Raw genomic sequence first — 21,798 nt, 5'->3', positions numbered from 1 at the left:
CCTGATTTATGAACCATCTCCCTCCCTGTCCCTAGAATCCTCTCCTTCTCCTCCACCCCTATTCGAATTTCCCTATCAACTGCAGCTCCAATGGCAGCAATAGAGGGTCTCAGCTTCTTGGGCCCATGCTTCATGTGTGAGCACTGTGGATGGCTGAGCTCACAGATTCTGTCTCCCCATTCTCCCATCTACAGCTGACCAGGAACAGCAATCGGGAGCGTATCGCCTACAAGGACCGGACGAACAGCATAGTGGACCCCAACACAGAATTCACGGACAGGGTATCGGTAGATGCAAACTACAGCCTGACCATCAGCCCCGTTCAGCTGCAGGATGAACAATCGTTCCTCTGTCAGGTCATCGCTGGGGCCGCAGGCAGTCATGAGGGCAAGACTGACCTGAAGGTGTACGGTGAGGGGATTTCGGCCTGCAGAGGTGTAGAGTCCGGGGAACAGAGACGGAGTGTCCAATTTCCCTAAGGGCTCTTTCCCATTCATTCCCACCGTCCACACTGCCAATGGGACCCCATCCCTTTTCCATTCACTCCCACCGTCCACACTCCCAATGGGACCCCATCCCTTTTCCATTCATTCCCACCGTCCACACTGCCAATGGAACTCCATCCCTTTCCCATTCACTCCCACCGTCCACACTCCCAATGGGACCCCATCCCTTTTCCATTCATTCCCACCGTCCACACTGCCAATGGAACTCCATCCCTTTCCCATTCACTCCCACCGTCCACACTCCCAATGGGACTCCATCCCTTTCCCATTCATTCCCACCGTCCACACTGCCAATGGAACTCCATCCCTTTCCCATTCACTCCCACCGTCCACACTCCCAATGGGACCCCATCCCTTTTCCATTCACTCCCACCGTCCACACTGCCAATGGGACTCCATCCCTTTCCCATTCATTCCCACCGTCCACACTGCCAATGGAACTCCATCCCTTTCCCATTCACTCCCACCGTCCACACTCCCAATGGGACTCCATCCCTTTCCCATTCATTCCCACCGTCCACACTGCCAATCGGACTCCATCTCTTTCCCATTCACTCCCACCGTCCACACTCCCAATGGGACGCCATCTCTTTCCAATTCACTCCCACCGTCCACACTCCCAATGGGACCCCATCCCTTTTCCATTCACTCCCACCGTCCACACTGCCAATGGGACTCCATCCCTTTCCCATTTATTCCCACCGTTCACACTGCCAATGGAACTCCATCCCTTTTCCATTCACTCCCACCGTCCACAGTTCCAATGGGACCCACCCCTTCCCATTCACTCCCACTATTCACACTCCCAGTGGGACCTACTCCTTCCATTCGCTCCCACCATCCACACTGCCAATGGGACTCTACCCCTTCCCATTCATTCCCACTGCCCACACTCCCAATGGAACCCCATCCCTTCCCATTCATTTCCACCGTCCGTACTGCTGATGGGACTCCACCCCTTTCCCTGCACTCTCACCGTTCATACTCCCAATTGGACTCCACCCTTTCCCATTCACTCCCATCGTTCACACTCCGAATGGGACCCCATCCTTCCCATTTACTCCCACCATCAACACCCCCAATGATACTCCACTCCTTCCCATTCACTCCAGTCGTCCACACCCCCAATGAGACCCATCCCTTTTCATTCACTCCCATTGGATACCACCCTTGCCCATTTGCTCACATTGTCCGTCGCCCCAAAAGGACAGTCACGTTGGGGACCCTTTGAGATACGTATATAGGCATGGGGTGGGTTTCCAGAAATTAATTCTGTCAGGATTACTGTATGGTGAATGGCAGCTGGAATGGTGGTGTTCCAGAGAGTCTGGACTTCAGTGGAGGGATGTGATCTATCATGGATTGGGAGTGTGAGAGGGCAGGGTGGGGAGTGAGAGGCAGTAGGAATGTATGGTTTGGGGGACAGTGGAAGGATCTGTGAGGTTGGGCTGGTGATAGGGAGGAGATTGGAAGTCTGTGGGAGTGGGTGAGAGGTGAGGAGTGGAAGTCTGTGGGAGGGGTTTGGAGTGCCTATCCTAGATTGGTGAGTTGGGGGTCCCGCCTGTGTTGGAATCGGTGACGTTTCTGGGCTGAGCTTATCTGGCTGTTCACTCACTTGTCACCCCCTTTCCCTGTTTCCCTGCAGATTCCCCGGAACGGCCGGAGGTGACGCCAAACCCTGCCATCTTGTCAGTGATGGCGCCTCTCCTGTCAGAGGTAGGGCAAGGCATCAGGTCAGGGGTCAAATGGGAAAGGATAGTGTGGGAGAGGGGCATGAGCTGGGGACAGTGAGGGAGGGGCAGAGGCAGGAGGGGGAGGAAAAGAGACAGAATAAAGCAACCCTATTCTGATTGGCTTCCAGTTACTCGTGGTGTTTCACGAGTTGGTGTTGTAACCATTTCTTTTCATGTTATATGTTAACGATCTGGATGATGGAATTGATGGCTTTCTGACCAAATTTGCAGACAATGTAAAAACAGGTTAATGTATTGTACGAGGAGCATTTGATGACTCTGGGCCTGTACTCACTTGAGTTTAGAAGAATGAGGGGATGGGGAATCTTACGAAAACCTATTGAATGTTGAAAGGCCTGGATAGAGTGGATGTGGAGAGGGCATTTTGTATAGTGAGGGACTCTGGGACCAGAGGGCACAGCTTCTGAATAGAGGAACAGAGACGAGGAAATTCTGTAGCCAGAGGGTGGTGAATCTGTGGAATTCATTACCAGAGATAACTATGGAGGCCAAATCATTGGGAATATTTGAGGAAGAGGTTGATAGATTCTTATTAGTCAGGATGAGAAAGGACACAGGGAGAAGGCAGGAGATTGGGGCTGAGAGGGAAAATGGACCAGGCATAACAAAATGGCGGAGAGGACTCGATGGGCCAGATGGCCTAACTCTGTAACTGTATCTTGTGGTCCTATGACCTTAAATTCATGACGCGGTGCAGGAAGCTGGAATAAATCCACTCGTGCATCTGATCGGCTAGGTTTGGGTTTGGTTCTGGATTTGGCATGGTCCATGTTTGGGATTACTCCGGGTTTGGACTTTGACTCTCCCTCTGTCTGCCCCAGATCGGAAGCTGCACCAGTCGGAATGGATACCCTGCACCCTCACTCATCTGGTACAAGGACGGATCAGCCCTCGACTCTGTCACCACCCACAACCAGCGTAAGTCATAATGGTCAGGGACAGGGTAGAGAAGGGTAGACGAACTGGTCCTGTCCTTCCCCACTAACCCCACACACTGATCCCACCACGCTGAACCCATCCCAGACCCCACACTTCCTCCTCCCATCCGATGGACCAACAGCCCTCGGCTTCAGTTTGGACACCTGTATGGATTTTACCCCATTCTGGACTCGATTACTTCTTATCACTGACCAGACTACCCTTCATCAGAGACTGGAGTACAATCCATTCTGGACAGAGTTACCCTCTGTCAATGACCAGCGCATCTTCCAACCCGGACCGGAGTACACTCCGTTCCGGACTGGATTTCCCTCGGTCCCTGATCCGACTGCCTTTCATTACGGACCGGAGTACACTCCGTTCCGGACTGCACTTCTCTCGGTCCCTGATCTGACTGCCTTCATTACGGACCGGAGTATTCTCCGTTCCGGACTGGATTTCTCTCAGTCACTGATCCGACTGCCCTTCATTACGGACCGGACTTTACTCTGTTCCAGACTGGATTTCACTCATTTCTGGACTGGATTACCTTTTCTCAATGATGAGACTACCACCAAAACAGACTTGATTCTTCTCCACACTCACTCTGGGGTGGGGGTGGGGGTTCAGTACTCACTCAGCACAGGACTGTACACAGGAAGGAGTTCAGTACTCACATTCGGTGGAGGGTTGTACACAGGGAGGGGGGATGAGTACATGCACTCAGGCAAGGTAAATAATCATCTTCCACGACATCTCTCCCCACCCCCTTCATCTATCCTTTCTATCCCACCCTCCTGCAGAGATGTACATGACGCCCCGGGTGGTGAAGGAAGCCAGTGGTCTGTACACAGTCAGCAGCCACCTGTATCTGCGACTACACCGTGACGACAGGCACTCGCAGTTCCATTGTAGGGTCCAGTACCCAACTGCTAAGGGGAACACCCTGTGGCTCGACTCAGACCCCTTCAACATCTCCCTGCACTGTGAGTGGGTAGTGGGGGCTAAGGGGTGAATTGTCAGTGTGTGGGGTATGGGGTGAATCATCAATGTGTGGTGTGAGGGATAAATTGTCAGTGTGAGGGGCATGTGGGGTGAGGAGTGAATCGGCTGTGTGTGGGTCATTGGAGGTTATGGTTGAATCATCACAATAAGGGAGTGAGAGGTGAATCATTAATGTGAGGGGCATGAGGGGGAATCATCAGTGTGAGGGGCTTTCAGGGTGAGCAGTGAATCTGTGTGGGGCATTGTGGGTGAAAGGTGGATCGTCATTGTGTGGTGCATGAGGGGTGAGTCGTCAGGATGAGGGGTGAATTGTCAGTGTGAGGGTTAGGGTGATAGGGTTCAGTTGGGGGACTGAGGGGCAGTTGTTGGGGTGGTGTATGGTCATTTGGAGATGAGTGGGTGAATTGTCAGTGTATGGACCATGAGACCATAAGGTATAGGTGCAGAATTAGGCCATTCATCCCATCGAGTCTGCTCAGCCATTCTATCATGGCTGATTGCTGATCCCACTTAACCCCATACACATGCCTTCTTTCCATATCCTTTTATGCCCTAACCAATCAGGCAATTACCAACTTCCACTTTAAATATACCCACGGACTTGGCCTCCACCACAGTCTATGGCAGAGAATTCCAGAGATTCACTAAGCTCTGGCTAAAAAAATTCCTCCTTACCTCTGTTCTAAAAAGTTGCCTCTCAATTTTGAGGCTGTGCCATCTAGTTCTGGATACCAGCACTATAAGTAACATCCTCTTCATATCCACCTTTGTCTAGTCCTTTCAATATTTGGTGGGTTTCAATGAAATCCCCATGCATTCTTCTAAATTCCAGTGAGTACAAGCCCAAAGCTGCAAAACGCTTTTCAGATGTTAACCCTTAATTCCCAGAATAATCCTCGTGAACCTCCTCTGGACTCTCTCCAATGACAACACATTCTTTCTGAGATATGGGGCCCAAAACTCCAAGTGCGGCCTGACTAGTGTCTTATAAAGCCTCAGCATTATCTCAATGTTTTTACATTATATTCCCCTTGAAATAGATGCCAAGGATGCATTTGCCTTCTTTACCACAGACTCAACCCGTAAGTTAAGTTTCTCCCCATTTAGATAATAGTCTGCACTATAGTTCCTTTAACCAAAATACATCATATATTTCCCAACATTGTATTCCATCTGCCACTTCTTTGCCTGCCCATTCTTTCAAATCATCTATCCTGCTGCAATCGCATTTCTTCCTCAGCACTACCTACCCCTCCACCTATCTTTATATCATCTGCAAACTATGCCACAGAGCTATTAATTCCATTATCAAAATCATTGACAAACAATGTGAAAAGCAGTGGTCCCAATTCTGGCCCCTGAGGAACACTACTAGTGACTGGCAGCCAACCAGAAAAGGCCCCCTTTATTCCCATTTGCTGTCTCCTGCCTGTCAGCCATTCTACTATCCATGCCAGTATCTTTCTCGTAACACCATAGGATTTTATCTTGTTAAGCAGCCTCATGTGTGGCACCTTATCAAATGCCTTCTGAAAATCCAGGTAAGTGATATCCCGTGCCTCTCCTTTGTCCACCTTGCTGGTTACTTCCTCAAAGAACTCTTTGAGGATGTAGCCCTTCAAAACCATGCTGACTTTGACATACTTTACCATTAGTCTCTGTACCCCGAAACCTCATCCTTGATAATAGCCTCCAACACTTTCCCAATCATTAAGGTCAGGCTAACTGGCCGATAATTTCCTTTCTTTTGCCTTCTTCCCTTCTTAAAGAGTGGCGTGACATTTGCAATTTTCCAGTCCTCTAGCACCATGCCAGAATCAAGTGAGTCTTGAAAGTTCATGACCAATGCATCTGCTATCTCTTCAGCAACCTCGTTCAGGACACTGGGATGTAGTCTATTTGGTCCAGGTGGCCTATCCACCTGAAGACCTTTGAATTTGCCTAGCACTGTTTCCTGTGTAATAACGATGGCACTTACTCTTGCTCCCTGACCCTCACAGTCCTCTTCCACAGTGAAGACTGATGCAAAGTTAATGTGCCATTTCTTTATCCTCCATTACTAACTCAATACCATTGTGTTCCAGAGGTCCAATATCAACTCTCACCTCGCTTTTACTCTTCATATAACTGAAAAAAACTTGGTATCCTGCTTTATATTATTGGCTGGTCTGCCCTCATATTTCATCCTTTCCCTTCTTCTAACATTTTTAGTTGCCTTTTGTTGGATCTTAAAAGCTTCCCAATCATCCAAATTCCCACTCACTTTTGCTACCTTATATGCCCTTTCCTTGGCTTTTATGCAACCCTTAACTTCTCTTGTCAGCCATGGTTGCCTAGCCCTGCCATTTGAGAAATTCTTCCTGTGCCTTGTACACTATTCCCAGAAACCAGCCACCTCTGCTGTCATCCCTTCTAGTACCCTTCTCCAGTCCACCTGGCTCAGGTCCTCTCTCATACCTCTGTAATTCCCTTTATTCCATTGCCATACTGATACATGTGAGTTATGTTTCTCCCTCTCAAATTGCAGTATGAATTCAATCATATTACGATCACATCAGGTACTCTAATAAGATCTGGGCTATTACACAACACCCAATTGAAGATGGCCTTTCCCCAAGTAGACTCATGCCGAAGCTGCTCTAAAAAGATATCGTGTAGGCATTCAACCAATTTCCCCTCGTGATCTGACATCAACCTAATTTTCCCATTCCCCTTGCATATTGAGGTCTCCCAAAACAACAGTGACATTACCCTTATTACATGCCTTTTCCAGCTCCCTTTGCAATCTCAACCCCACGTCTCAACCAAGATTCCTGTAATGGTTTTTTCAGCCTTGCACTTTTTTAACTCCACCCACAAAGACTCAACCTTCTCTGACCCTATGTCAACTCTTTCTAAAGATGTAATTCCATCTCTTACCAACAGAGCCACACCACCACCTATACCCTCCTGCCTGTTCTTTTGATACAAAGTATATCATTTGATGTTCAGCTCCCAACTAAGGCCTTCTTTCAGCCATGATTCATCGATGCCCACGATGTCGTAGACCAGTCTCTAATTGCACCACGAGTTCATCCACCTTCTTCCAAATGCTACACGCATTTAAATACACCACCTTCAGTCCTGCATACTTCAACCTTTTGAATTTTGCCTCTATGGTGCAATTTACTCCGTCTGCATTTGTACCCAGTTATTGGCTTGTCCTTCCTTATATTCATGTTACACCCATCATCTACTTGTAAACCTGCTGCTCACCCTCAGTTCTATCATACTGGTTCCCATCCCCCTGCCATAGTAGTTTAAACTACTCACAGCAGCTCTAGTAAACCTACCCACAAGAATATTGGTCCCAATTATCCAGAAATCTGAATCCCTAACCCCTGTTTCAATTCTTTAGCCACACATTTATCTGCCACTTTATTCTATTCCTATCCTCACTCACACAGGCAGCAATCCCCAGATTACTACTCTTGAGGTCCTGCTTCCCAAATTCCTTCCTAGCCCCCTGTATTCTGTTTTCGGGATCTCCTCCCTTTTCTACCTATGTCACTGGTACCAATGTGTACCACGACTTCTGGCTGCTCACCCTCCCTTTTCAGGATATTGTGGACGTGTTCAGAAACATTGTGGACCCTGGCACCTGGGAGGCAAACTACCATCCGTGTTTCTTTTTCACATCCACAGAATCGCCTATCTGTCCCCTTATTACTGCTGCAGCCCTCTTTAGCTCCCTACCCTCATGAGCCACAGGCTAGACTCAGTGCCAAAAACTGTTGCTTCCCCCAGATTGGTCTTTGCCCCTCCAACAGTACTGATAATGAAATACTTATTGTTGAGAGGGACAGCCACAGGGGTGCTCTCCGCTATCTGATGTTCTCCCCTTTCCTCTCCTGACAGTCACCTATTTATCAGTCTCCTTGGAGCGACTACCTCCCTGTAGCTCCTGTCTATCACTGCTTCACTTTCCTTTGAGTCGGTCATCGAGATGAAACACCAGTTCCTTAACCCGATCTCTAAGGAGCTGCATCTCAATGCACAGATGTGGCCATCGGGGGAGGCTGGGAGTCTCCTGGAAATCGCACATCTGACACCTAGTAAAGAACACAGGCTCTGTGGACATAACCCCCCCCCCCCCCCCTATTCTCTCAAGATTTAATTCATAAAAAAATTAAGAAATAAGTAATGAACTTACCTACTTATCTTGCCTCCACCTGAACTCGCCAAAGCCCTGTTGATTCAAAGCCTTACGACTCTGACCCAGACCACTCTGATGACCGCTGTCATGAGGACCACTCCACTATGGTACCCCTCTTTAACGGAGACTGGATTTTTAAACCTCTTTGTGGGACTTGTGCAGGATCACTCCTACTGTGTCTGTGCAGTACAACAATCAGAGACTCCAGTTGAAAAATACTTTCTGATCTTTAAAGCTCTTTGCGGGACTCGTGCGAGAAAGTTTCTACCATGTCTGCGCAGTACTCCAATCAAAGGCCGTTGGTGTGGAGGGGTGAAGCATCAGTGTGTGGTGCGTGGGAGAGGATGGGTGAATCGTTGGTGTGTTGACGTGAGGGTTGAATCGTCACTGTGTGGGTCATGGGGGATGGGGGGTAAATTGTCAGTTTGTGGGGAGTGCAGTGTTAGAGGTGAATCATCCGAGTATGTGGCATGGGGTGAGGGGTGGGTCGTCAGTGTGACGGACATGGGGGGTGAGAAGGAAATCGTCAGTATGAGGTAAATGGTGGTTGGGGGTGAATTGTCGGTGTGTGAGGTGTAAGGGTGGGGGGATGGGGTTGAATTGTCAGTGTGTGGGGTGTTGGGGATGGGGTGAATCATCCGTGTGAGAGGTGTTGGGGTGATGGATGAGTCATGTGTGTGGGGAGTGGGGTGTCTGAGGTGAATCATTAGAGTGTGTGGCATGGGGTGAGGAGTGGATCGTCAGTGTGTGAGGTGTAGGGGGTGCGGGGTGTGGGGGGATGAATCATCAGTGTGTGGACTCAATCATCAGTGTGAGGGATGTAGGAGGTGAGTGTGAATTGTCAGTGTTGGATGTAGGGGTGAGGGGCTAATCATCAGTGTGGGGGGTGGGGTATGAATTGTCGGTTTGTGTTGGGGTGGGGGGTGGTGGTGGTCAGTGAGTAGGGGAGTGGGGCCAGTGGAGAAGAGGGGGTGTTGTTGGGATAGTGTTTGGTCATTTGGAGGTGAGGGTGCATTGTCAGTGTATGGGGGGGTGAGGGGTGAATCATAATTGTGAGGGTGATGGTCAGTGGGTTGGGGAGTAAGAGGAAGGTTGTTGTTGGGGTATGAATGATCGTTTGCAGGTGAGGGGTGTATCATCAGTGTGTGGGTCATGAGGAGTGAAGGGTGAATCATCTGTGTGTGGAGCGTGGGGGTGAAGGGTAAATCGTCAGTGCGAGGTGCGTGGGGGGTAAGTCGTCAGCATGAGGGGCATGGAGGATGAGAGTTGGATCATCAGCGTGTGGGGCATTAGATGTCAGGGGTGGATTATCAGTATGATGGTCAGGGTAGTGGAGTTCAGACGGGGTCTGGGATCCATGACACGAGGGGCAGTTGTTGGGGTAGTGTATGAGTATTTAGAGGTGAAGGGTGGATCGTCAGTGTGAGGGGTATTGGGGGTGAGGGGAGGGTCGTATGTGTGTGGGCCGTGGAAGGGTGAGGCCGATTCATCAGTGTGCAGTTTGAGTGTGTAGTTCAGTGGGGGGATCTGGGAACTGGACAGGAGGGGCAGTTGTTGGGGTAGTGTATGGTCGTTTGGAGGTGAGGGGTGCTGTTCAGTGGGTAGGGGAATGGGGAAAGTGGAGAAGTGGGGTAGCGATTGAGCCAGACAGCTGGAATGTGTATGGTGTGGAGGGCGGACAGGGAGGGTGAAACGGGTGTGGGAGGGTTAGAGCTGAGGGTGGGTTGTGAGGAGACAACGGTGCTACTGCGGGTGAGAGTGAGTGTGGGGTTGCGGGATGAGGTGTGTGTACGCGGCGATGAAGAAGGCCGTATGTGTGGGGTAAAACTATTGATTGGACATCTCCCCGACCCCACAGAGGGTGCGCGGGTCCCATCCCCATTGCGGGATAGGCCCCTCACCCACTGACGCTAACCCGCACCTTGCCCACAGACCACACTGAACATGTGACCTTTAACCTTGGCTCGGCCACGCACATCAAGGAGGGGGATGACGTGCGGATGAGATGCACGGCAGACGGATTCCCTCAGCCTGAGTACATCCTGTACAGAGTGGTGGTGAGTCCATGGCGACAGATGGGTGATGGGAGGAGGAGGTGGTGAATTCCAGGCGGGGGCCTGATTTGTAGGATCGGGGGAGAGAACGACAAAGGATATGGGGTAAATCATGATTGTCTTCCAAGTGACTCAAATAAAAATAAAAATATAGATAAAAATATACCCTGGTTGGGAATTGTGTAGAGGGAGGGTATTACTGGTGTACAGGGTGGGTATACCCCCTGGTGTAGAGGGTGGCAACCCCTGTTGTAGAGAGAGGGAATTCCTGGTGTAGAGATTGAGAAACTCTGGTGTAGAGGATGGAAGTGTGTCTGTTACAGTGAGGGGTGTGGGGTGTGTCAGTGTTACGGTGAGGGGTGTGTCAGTGTTACGGTGAGGGGTGTGGGGTGTGTCTGTTACAGTGAGGGGTGTGGGGTGTGTCAGTGTTACGGTGAGGGGTGTGTCAGTGTTACGGTGAGGGGTGTGGGGTGTGTCAGTGTGTCAGTGTTGGGGTGTGGGGTGTGTCTGTTACGGTGAGGGGTGTGGGGTGTGTCAGTGTTACGGTGAGGGGTGTGGGGTGTGTCTGTTACGGTGAGGGGTGTGGGGTGTGTCAGTGTTACGGTGAGGGGTGTGGGGTGTGTCTGTTACGGTGAGGGGTGTGGGGTGTGTCAGTGTGTCAGTGTTGGGGTGTGGGGTGTGTCAGTGTTACGGTGAGGGGTGTGGGGTGTGTCTGTTACAGTGAGGGGTGTGGGGTGTGTCAGTGTGTCAGTGTTGGGGTGTGGGGTGTGTCTGTTACGGTGAGGGGTGTGGGGTGTGTCAGTGTTACAGTGAGGGGTGAGGGGTGTGTCTGTTACGGTGAGGGGTGTGTCAGTGTTACGGTGAGGGGTGTGGGGTGTGTCTGTTACAGTGAGGGGTGTGGGGTGTGTCAGTGTTACGGTGAGGGGTGTGGGGTGTGTCTGTTACAGTGAGGGGTGTGGGGTGTGTCAGTGTTACGGTGAGGGGTGAGGGGTGTGGGGTGTGTCTGTTACAGTGAGGGGTGTGGGGTGTGTCAGTGTGTCAGTGTTGGGGTGTGGGGTGTGTCTGTTACGGTGAGGGGTGTGGGGTGTGTCAGTGTTACAGTGAGGGGTGTGGGGTGTGTCTGTTACGGTGAGGGGTGTGTCAGTGTTACGGTGAGGGGTGTGGGGTGTGTCTGTTACAGTGAGGGGTGTGTCAGTGTTACAGTGAGGGGTGTGGGGTGTGTCTGTTACAGTGAGGGGTGTGGGGTGTGTCAGTGTTACAGTGAGGGGTGTGGGGTGTGTCTGTTACAGTGAGGGGTGTGGGGTGTGTCAGTGTTACGGTGAGGGGTGTGGGGTGTGTCTGTTACAGTGAGGGGTGTGGGGTGTGTCAGTGTTACGGTGAGGGGTGTGGGGTGTGTCTGTTACGGTGAGGGGTGTGTCAGTGTTACGGTGAGGGGTGTGGTGTGTGTCAGTGTTACGGTGAGGGGTGTGGGGTGTGTCTGTTACAGTGAGGGGTGTGGGGTGTGTCAGTATTACGGTGAGGGGTGTGTCAGTGTTACGGTGAGGGGTGTGGGGTGTGTCAGTGTTACAGTGAGGGGTGTGGGTGTGTCAGTGTTACGGTGAGGGGTGTGGGGAGTGTCTGTTACAGTGAGGGGTGTGTCAGTGTTACAGTGAGGGGTGTGGGGTGTGTCTGTTACAGTGAGGGGTGTGGGGTGTGTCAGTGTTACGGTGAGGGGTGTGGGGTGTGTCTGTTACAGTGAGGGGTGTGGGTGTGTCAGTGTTACAGTGAGGGGTGTGGTGTGTGTCAGTGTTACGGTGAGGGGTGTGGGGAGTGTCTGTTACAGTGAGGGGTGTGGTGTGTGTCAGTGTTACGGTGAGGGGTGTGGGGAGTGTCTGTTACAGTGAGGGGTGTGGGGGTGTGTCAGTGTTACGGTGAGGGGTGGGGTGTGTCAGTGTTACAGTGAGGGGTGTGGGGTGTGTCAGTGTTACGGTGAGGGGTGGGGTGTGTCAGTGTTACAGTGAGGGGTGTGGTGTGTGTCAGTGTTACGGTGAGGGGTGTGGGGAGTGTCTGTTACAGTGAGGGGTGTGGGGTGTGTCAGTGTTACGGTGAGGGGTGGGGTGTGTCAGTGTTACAGTGAGGGGTGTGGTGTGTGTCAGTGTTACAGTGAGGGTTGTGGGGTGTGTCAGTGTTACAGTGAGGGGTGTGGTGTGTGTCAGTGTTACGGTGAGGGGTGTGGGGTGTGTCTGTTACAGTGAGGGGTGTGTCAGTGTTACGGTGAGGGGTGTGGGGTGTGTCTGTTACAGTGAGGGGTGTGGGTGTGTCAGTGTTACGGTGAGGGGTGTGTCAGTGTTACGGTGAGGGGTGTGGGGTGTGTCTGTTACAGTGAGGGGTGTGGGTGTGTCAGTGTTACGGTGAGGGGTGTGTCAGTGTTACGGTGAGGGGTGTGGGGAGTGTCTGTTACAGTGAGGGGTGTGGGGTGTGTCAGTGTTACGGTGAGGGGTGTGGGGTGTGTCTGTTACAGTGAGGGGTGTGGGGTGTGTCAGTGTTACGGTGAGGGGTGTGGGGTGTGTCTGTTACAGTGAGGGGTGTGGGGTGTGTCAGTGTTACGGTGAGGGGTGTGGGGTGTGTCAGTGTTATGGTGTGGGGTGTGGGGTGTGTCTGTTACAGTGAGGGGTGTGGGGTGTGTCAGTGTTACGGTGAGGGGTGTGGGGTGTGTCTGTTACAGTGAGGGGTGTGGGGTGTGTCAGTGTTACGGTGAGGGGTGTGGGGTGTGTCTGTTACGGTGAGGGGTGTGGGGTGTGTCAGTGTTATGGTGTGGGGAGTATCAGTGTTAAGGTGAGGGGTGTGGGGTGTGTCAGTGTTACGGTGAGGGGTGTGGGGTGTGTCTGTTACAGTGAGGGGTGTGGGGTGTGTCAGTGTTACGGTGAGGGGTGTGGGGTGTGTCTGTTACGGTGAGGGGTGTGGGGTGTGTCAGTGTTATGGTGTGGGGAGTATCAGTGTTAAGGTGAGGGGTGTGGGGTGTGTCAGTGTTACGGTGAGGGGTGTGGGGTGTGTCTGTTACAGTGAGGGGTGTGGGGTGTGTCAGTGTTACGGTGAGGGGTGTGGGGTGTGTCTGTTACGGTGAGGGGTGTGGGGTGTGTCAGTGTTATGGTGTGGGGTGTGTCAGTGTTACAGTGAGGGGTGTGGGGTGTGTCAGTGTTACGCTGAGGGGTGTGGGGTGTGTCAGTGTTATGGTGTGGGGAGTATCAGTGTTAAGGTGAGGGGTGTGGGGTGTGTCAGTGTTACAGTGAGGGGTGTGGGGTGTGTCTGTTACGGTGAGGGGTGTGTCAGTGTTACGGTGAGGGGTGTGTCAGTGTTATGGTGAGGGGTGTGGGGTGTGTCAGTGTGTCAGTGTTACAGTGAGGGGTGTGGGGTGTGTCTGTTACGGTGAGGGGTGTGTCAGTATTACGGTGAGGGGTGTGTCAGTGTTACGGTGAGGGGTGTGGGGTGTGTCTGTTACAGTGAGGGGTGTGGGGTGTGTCAGTGTTATGGTGAGGGGTGTGGGGTGTGTCTGTTACGGTGAGGGGTGTGGGGTGTGTCAGTGTGTCAGTGTTACAGTGAGGGGTGTGGGGTGTGTCAGTGTTACGGTGAGGGGTGTGTCAGTGTTACAGTGAGGGTTGTGGGGTGTGTCTGTTACGGTGAGGGGTGTGTCAGTGTTACGGTGAGGGGTGTGTCAGTGTTACGGTGAGGGGTGTGGGGTGTGTCTGTTACAGTGAGGGGTGTGGGGTGTGTCAGTGTTACGGTGAGGGGTGTGGGGTGTGTCTGTTACAGTGAGGGGTGTGGGGTGTGTCAGTGTTACGGTGAGGGGTGAGGGGTGTGGGGTGTGTCTGTTACAGTGAGGGGTGTGGGGTGTGTCAGTGTGTCAGTGTTGGGGTGTGGGGTGTGTCTGTTACGGTGAGGGGTGTGGGGTGTGTCAGTGTTACAGTGAGGGGTGTGGGGTGTGTCTGTTACGGTGAGGGGTGTGTCAGTGTTACGGTGAGGGGTGTGGGGTGTGTCTGTTACAGTGAGGGGTGTGTCAGTGTTACAGTGAGGGGTGTGGGGTGTGTCTGTTACAGTGAGGGGTGTGGGGTGTGTCAGTGTTACAGTGAGGGGTGTGGGGTGTGTCAGTGTTACGGTGAGGGGTGTGGGGTGTGTCTGTTACAGTGAGGGGTGTGGGGTGTGTCAGTGTTACGGTGAGGGGTGTGGGGTGTGTCTGTTACGGTGAGGGGTGTGTCAGTGTTACGGTGAGGGGTGTGGTGTGTGTCAGTGTTACGGTGAGGGGTGTGGGGTGTGTCTGTTACAGTGAGGGGTGTGGGGTGTGTCAGTATTACGGTGAGGGGTGTGTCAGTGTTACGGTGAGGGGTGTGGGGTGTGTCAGTGTTACAGTGAGGGGTGTGGGTGTGTCAGTGTTACGGTGAGGGGTGTGGGGAGTGTCTGTTACAGTGAGGGGTGTGTCAGTGTTACAGTGAGGGGTGTGGGGTGTGTCTGTTACAGTGAGGGGTGTGGGGTGTGTCAGTGTTACGGTGAGGGGTGTGGGGTGTGTCTGTTACAGTGAGGGGTGTGGGTGTGTCAGTGTTACAGTGAGGGGTGTGGTGTGTGTCAGTGTTACGGTGAGGGGTGTGGGGAGTGTCTGTTACAGTGAGGGGTGTGGTGTGTGTCAGTGTTACGGTGAGGGGTGTGGGGAGTGTCTGTTACAGTGAGGGGTGTGGGGTGTGTCAGTGTTACGGTGAGGGGTGGGGTGTGTCAGTGTTACAGTGAGGGGTGTGGTGTGTGTCAGTGTTACGGTGAGGGGTGGGGTGTGTCAGTGTTACAGTGAGGGGTGTGGTGTGTGTCAGTGTTACGGTGAGGGGTGTGGGGAGTGTCTGTTACAGTGAGGGGTGTGGGGTGTGTCAGTGTTACGGTGAGGGGTGGGGTGTGTCAGTGTTACAGTGAGGGGTGTGGTGTGTGTCAGTGTTACAGTGAGGGTTGTGGGGTGTGTCAGTGTTACAGTGAGGGGTGTGGTGTGTGTCAGTGTTACGGTGAGGGGTGTGGGGTGTGTCTGTTACAGTGAGGGGTGTGTCAGTGTTACGGTGAGGGGTGTGGGGTGTGTCTGTTACAGTGAGGGGTGTGGGTGTGTCAGTGTTACGGTGAGGGGTGTGTCAGTGTTACGGTGAGGGGTGTGGGGTGTGTCTGTTACAGTGAGGGGTGTGGGTGTGTCAGTGTTACGGTGAGGGGTGTGTCAGTGTTACGGTGAGGGGTGTGGGGAGTGTCTGTTACAGTGAGGGGTGTGGGGTGTGTCAGTGTTACGGTGAGGGGTGTGGGGTGTGTCTGTTACAGTGAGGGGTGTGGGGTGTGTCAGTGTTACGGTGAGGGGTGTGGGGTGTGTCTGTTACAGTGAGGGGTGTGGGGTGTGTCAGTGTTACGGTGAGGGGTGTGGGGTGTGTCAGTGTTATGGTGTGGGGTGTGGGGTGTGTCTGTTACAGTGAGGGGTGTGGGGTGTGTCAGTGTTACGGTGAGGGGTGTGGGGTGTGTCTGTTACAGTGAGGGGTGTGGGGTGTGTCAGTGTTACGGTGAGGGGTGTGGGGTGTGTCTGTTACGGTGAGGGGTGTGGGGTGTGTCAGTGTTATGGTGTGGGGAGTATCAATGTTAAGGTGAGGGGTGTGGGGTGTGTCAGTGTTACGGTGAGGGGTGTGGGGTGTGTCTGTTACAGTGAGGGGTGTGGGGTGTGTCAGTGTTACGGTGAGGGGTGTGGGGTGTGTCTGTTACGGTGAGGGGTGTGGGGTGTGTCAGTGTTATGGTGTGGGGAGTATCAGTGTTAAGGTGAGGGGTGTGGGGTGTGTCAGTGTTACGGTGAGGGGTGTGGGGTGTGTCTGTTACAGTGAGGGGTGTGGGGTGTGTCAGTGTTACGGTGAGGGGTGTGGGGTGTGTCTGTTACGGTGAGGGGTGTGGGGTGTGTCAGTGTTATGGTGTGGGGTGTGTCAGTGTTACAGTGAGGGGTGTGGGGTGTGTCAGTGTTACGCTGAGGGGTGTGGGGTGTGTCAGTGTTATGGTGTGGGGAGTATCAGTGTTAAGGTGAGGGGTGTGGGGTGTGTCAGTGTTACAGTGAGGGGTGTGGGGTGTGTCTGTTACGGTGAGGGGTGTGTCAGTGTTACGGTGAGGGGTGTGTCAGTGTTATGGTGAGGGGTGTGGGGTGTGTCAGTGTTACAGTGAGGGGTGTGGGGTGTGTCTGTTACGGTGAGGGGTGTGTCAGTATTACGGTGAGGGGTGTGTCAGTGTTACGGTGAGGGGTGTGGGGTGTGTCTGTTACAGTGAGGGGTGTGGGGTGTGTCAGTGTTACGGTGAGGGGTGTGGGGTGTGTCTGTTACGGTGAGGGGTGTGGGGTGTGTCAGTGTGTCAGTGTTACAGTGAGGGGTGTGGGGTGTGTCAGTGTTACGGTGAGGGGTGTGTCAGTGTTACAGTGAGGGTTGTGGGGTGTGTCTGTTACGGTGAGGGGTGTGTCAGTGTTACGGTGAGGGGTGTGTCAGTGTTACGGTGAGGGGTGTGGGGTGTGTCTGTTACAGTGAGGGGTGTGGGGTGTGTCAGTGTTGGGGTGTGGGGTGTGGGGTGTGTCTGTTACGGTGAGGGGTGTGGGGTGTGTCTGTTACAGTGAGGGGTGTGGGGTGTGTCAGTGTTGGGGTGTGGGGTGTGGGGTGTGTCTGTTACGGTGAGGGGTGAGGGGTGTGTCAGTGTTACGGTGAGGGGTGTGGGGTGTGTCTGTTACGGTGAGGGGTGTGGAGTGTGTCAGTGTTACGGTGTGGGGTGTGTCTGTTACGGTGAGGGGTGTGTCAGTGTTACGGTGAGGGGTGTGGGTTGTGTCTGTTACGGTGAGGGGTGTGTCAGTGTTACGGTGAGGGGTGTGGGGTGTGTCTGTTACGGTGAGGGGTGTGGGGTGTGTCAGTGTTACAGTGAGGGGTGTGGGGTGTGTCTGTTACAGTGAGGGGTGTGGGGTGTGTCAGTGTTATGGTGTGGGGAGTATCAGTGTTAAGGTGAGGGGTGTGGGGTGTGTCAGTGTTACGGTGAGGGGTGTGGGGTGTGTCTATTACAGTGAGGGGTGTGGGGTGTGTCAGTGTTACGCTGAGGGGGTGTGGGGTGTGTCAGTGTTATGGTGTGGGGTGTGTCAGTGTTACAGTGAGGGTTGTGGTGTGTGTCAGTGTTACGGTGAGGGGTGTGGGGTGTGTCAGTGTTACGGTGAGAGGTGTGTCAGTGTTACGGTGAGGGGTGTGTCAGTGTTACGGTGAGGGGTGTGGGGTGTGTCAGTGTTACGGTGAGAGGTGTGTCAGTGTTACGGTGAGGGGTGTGGGTGTGTCAGTGTTACAGTGAGGGTTGTGGGGTGTGTCAGTGTTACGGTGAGGGGTGTGGGGTGTGTCAGTGTGTCAGTGTTACAGTGAGGGGTGTGGGGTGTGTCTGTTACAGTGAGGGGTGAGGGGTGTGTCAGTGTTACAGTGAGGGGTGTGGGGTGTGTCAGTGTTACGGTGAGGGGTGTGGGGTGTGTCAGTGTTACAGTGAGGGGTATGGGGTGTGTCTGTTACGGTGAGGGGTGTGGGGTGTGTCTGTTACAGTGAGGGGTGAGGGGTGTGTCAGTGTTACGGTGAGGGGTGTGGGGTGTGTCTGTTACGGTGAGGGGTGTGGGGTGTGTCTGTTACAGTGAGGGTTGTGGGGTGTGTCAGTGTTACGGTGAGGGGTGTGGGGTGTGTCAGTGTGTCAGTGTTACAGTGAGGGGTGTGGGGTGTGTCAGTGTTACGGTGAGGGGTGTGTCAGTGTTACAGTGAGGGTTGTGGGGTGTGTCTGTTACGGTGAGGGGTGTGTCAGTGTTACGGTGAGGGGTGTGTCAGTGTTACGGTGAGGGGTGTGGGGGTGTGTCTGTTACAGTGAGGGGTGTGGGGTGTGTCAGTGTTACGGTGAGGGGTGTGGGGTGTGTCTGTTACAGTGAGGGGTGTGGGGTGTGTCAGTGTTACGGTGAGGGGTGAGGGGTGTGGGGGTGTGTCTGTTACAGTGAGGGGTGTGGGGTGTGTCAGTGTGTCAGTGTTGGGGTGTGGGGTGTGTCTGTTACGGTGAGGGGTGTGGGGTGTGTCAGTGTTACAGTGAGGGGTGTGGGGTGTGTCTGTTACGGTGAGGGGTGGTGTCAGTGTTACGGTGAGGGGTGTGGGGTGTGTCTGTTACAGTGAGGGGTGTGTCAGTGTTACAGTGAGGGGTGTGGGGTGTGTCTGTTACAGTGAGGGGTGTGGGGTGTGTCAGTGTTACAGTGAGGGGTGTGGGGTGTGTCAGTGTTACGGTGAGGGGTGTGGGGTGTGTCTGTTACAGTGAGGGGTGTGGGGTGTGTCAGTGTTACGGTGAGGGGTGTGGGGTGTGTCTGTTACGGTGAGGGGTGTGTCAGTGTTACGGTGAGGGGTGTGGTGTGTGTCAGTGTTACGGTGAGGGGTGTGGGGTGTGTCTGTTACAGTGAGGGGTGTGGGGTGTGTCAGTATTACGGTGAGGGGTGTGTCAGTGTTACGGTGAGGGGTGTGGGGTGTGTCAGTGTTACAGTGAGGGGTGTGGGTGTGTCAGTGTTACGGTGAGGGGTGTGGGGAGTGTCTGTTACAGTGAGGGGTGTGTCAGTGTTACAGTGAGGGGTGTGGGGTGTGTCTGTTACAGTGAGGGGTGTGGGGTGTGTCAGTGTTACGGTGAGGGGTGTGGGGTGTGTCTGTTACAGTGAGGGGTGTGGGTGTGTCAGTGTTACAGTGAGGGGTGTGGTGTGTGTCAGTGTTACGGTGAGGGGTGTGGGGAGTGTCTGTTACAGTGAGGGGTGTGGTGTGTGTCAGTGTTACGGTGAGGGGTGTGGGGAGTGTCTGTTACAGTGAGGGGTGTGGGGTGTGTCAGTGTTACGGTGAGGGGTGGGGTGTGTCAGTGTTACAGTGAGGGGTGTGGTGTGTGTCAGTGTTACGGTGAGGGGTGGGGTGTGTCAGTGTTACAGTGAGGGGTGTGGTGTGTGTCAGTGTTACGGTGAGGGGTGTGGGGAGTGTCTGTTACAGTGAGGGGTGTGGGGTGTGTCAGTGTTACGGTGAGGGGTGGGGTGTGTCAGTGTTACAGTGAGGGGTGTGGTGTGTGTCAGTGTTACAGTGAGGGTTGTGGGGTGTGTCAGTGTTACAGTGAGGGGTGTGGTGTGTGTCAGTGTTACGGTGAGGGGTGTGGGGTGTGTCTGTTACAGTGAGGGGTGTGTCAGTGTTACGGTGAGGGGTGTGGGGTGTGTCTGTTACAGTGAGGGGTGTGGGTGTGTCAGTGTTACGGTGAGGGGTGTGTCAGTGTTACGGTGAGGGGTGTGGGGTGTGTCTGTTACAGTGAGGGGTGTGGGTGTGTCAGTGTTACGGTGAGGGGTGTGTCAGTGTTACGGTGAGGGGTGTGGGGAGTGTCTGTTACAGTGAGGGGTGTGGGGTGTGTCAGTGTTACGGTGAGGGGTGTGGGGTGTGTCTGTTACAGTGAGGGGTGTGGGGTGTGTCAGTGTTACGGTGAGGGGTGTGGGGTGTGTCTGTTACAGTGAGGGGTGTGGGGTGTGTCAGTGTTACGGTGAGGGGTGTGGGGTGTGTCAGTGTTATGGTGTGGGGTGTGGGGTGTGTCTGTTACAGTGAGGGGTGTGGGGTGTGTCAGTGTTACGGTGAGGGGTGTGGGGTGTGTCTGTTACAGTGAGGGGGTGTGGGGTGTGTCAGTGTTACGGTGAGGGGTGTGGGGTGTGTCTGTTACGGTGAGGGGTGTGGGGTGTGTCAGTGTTATGGTGTGGGGAGTATCAATGTTAAGGTGAGGGGTGTGGGGTGTGTCAGTGTTACGGTGAGGGGTGTGGGGTGTGTCTGTTACAGTGAGGGGTGTGGGGTGTGTCAGTGTTACGGTGAGGGGTGTGGGGTGTGTCTGTTACGGTGAGGGGTGTGGGGTGTGTCAGTGTTATGGTGTGGGGAGTATCAGTGTTAAGGTGAGGGGTGGTGGGGTGTGTCAGTGTTACGGTGAGGGGTGTGGGGTGTGTCTGTTACAGTGAGGGGTGTGGGGTGTGTCAGTGTTACGGTGAGGGGTGTGGGGTGTGTCTGTTACGGTGAGGGGTGTGGGGTGTGTCAGTGTTATGGTGTGGGGTGTGTCAGTGTTACAGTGAGGGGTGTGGGGTGTGTCAGTGTTACGCTGAGGGGTGTGGGGTGTGTCAGTGTTATGGTGTGGGGAGTATCAGTGTTAAGGTGAGGGGTGTGGGGTGTGTCAGTGTTACAGTGAGGGGTGTGGGGTGTGTCTGTTACGGTGAGGGGTGTGTCAGTGTTACGGTGAGGGGTGTGTCAGTGTTATGGTGAGGGGTGTGGGGTGTGTCAGTGTTACAGTGAGGGGTGTGGGGTGTGTCTGTTACGGTGAGGGGTGTGTCAGTATTACGGTGAGGGGTGTGTCAGTGTTACGGTGAGGGGTGTGGGGTGTGTCTGTTACAGTGAGGGGTGTGGGGTGTGTCAGTGTTACGGTGAGGGGTGTGGGGTGTGTCTGTTACGGTGAGGGGTGTGGGGTGTGTCAGTGTGTCAGTGTTACAGTGAGGGGTGTGGGGTGTGTCAGTGTTACGGTGAGGGGTGTGTCAGTGTTACAGTGAGGGTTGTGGGGTGTGTCTGTTACGGTGAGGGGTGTGTCAGTGTTACGGTGAGGGGTGTGTCAGTGTTACGGTGAGGGGTGTGGGGTGTGTCTGTTACAGTGAGGGGTGTGGGGTGTGTCAGTGTTGGGGTGTGGGGTGTGGGGTGTGTCTGTTACGGTGAGGGGTGTGGGGTGTGTCTGTTACAGTGAGGGGTGTGGGGTGTGTCAGTGTTGGGGTGTGGGGTGTGGGGTGTGTCTGTTACGGTGAGGGGTGAGGGGTGTGTCAGTGTTACGGTGAGGGGTGTGGGGTGTGTCTGTTACGGTGAGGGGTGTGGAGTGTGTCAGTGTTACGGTGTGGGGTGTGTCTGTTACGGTGAGGGGTGTGTCAGTGTTACGGTGAGGGGTGTGGGTTGTGTCTGTTACGGTGAGGGGTGTGTCAGTGTTACGGTGAGGGGTGTGGGGTGTGTCTGTTACGGTGAGGGGTGTGGGGTGTGTCAGTGTTACAGTGAGGGGTGTGGGGTGTGTCTGTTACAGTGAGGGGTGTGGGGTGTGTCAGTGTTATGGTGTGGGGAGTATCAGTGTTAAGGTGAGGGGTGTGGGGTGTGTCAGTGTTACGGTGAGGGGTGTGGGGTGTGTCTATTACAGTGAGGGGTGTGGGGTGTGTCAGTGTTACGCTGAGGGGTGTGGGGTGTGTCAGTGTTATGGTGTGGGGTGTGTCAGTGTTACAGTGAGGGTTGTGGTGTGTGTCAGTGTTACGGTGAGGGGTGTGGGGTGTGTCAGTGTTACGGTGAGAG

General features: G+C 53.7%; 1 protein-coding gene across 1 annotated transcript in view; it reads left to right on the top strand.

Annotated features, from left to right (window-relative positions):
- LOC140732313 (basal cell adhesion molecule-like) overlaps window positions 1–21,798 on the top strand; it is a 57,850-nt gene that overhangs the window by 20,306 nt on the left and 15,746 nt on the right. The window contains exons 3-7 of the mRNA XM_073054783.1: window positions 195–411; window positions 2,152–2,222; window positions 3,082–3,178; window positions 3,982–4,164; window positions 10,311–10,435. Coding sequence (XP_072910884.1) covers window positions 195–411; window positions 2,152–2,222; window positions 3,082–3,178; window positions 3,982–4,164; window positions 10,311–10,435 — 693 coding nt within the window. The remainder of the gene's footprint in view (window positions 1–194; window positions 412–2,151; window positions 2,223–3,081; window positions 3,179–3,981; window positions 4,165–10,310; window positions 10,436–21,798) is intronic.

This window comes from Hemitrygon akajei, chromosome 1 (assembly GCF_048418815.1).
Source record: "Hemitrygon akajei chromosome 1, sHemAka1.3, whole genome shotgun sequence".
Taxonomy (NCBI): domain Eukaryota; kingdom Metazoa; phylum Chordata; class Chondrichthyes; order Myliobatiformes; family Dasyatidae; genus Hemitrygon; species Hemitrygon akajei.
This window is presented reverse-complemented; position numbering and strand designations above follow the sequence as displayed.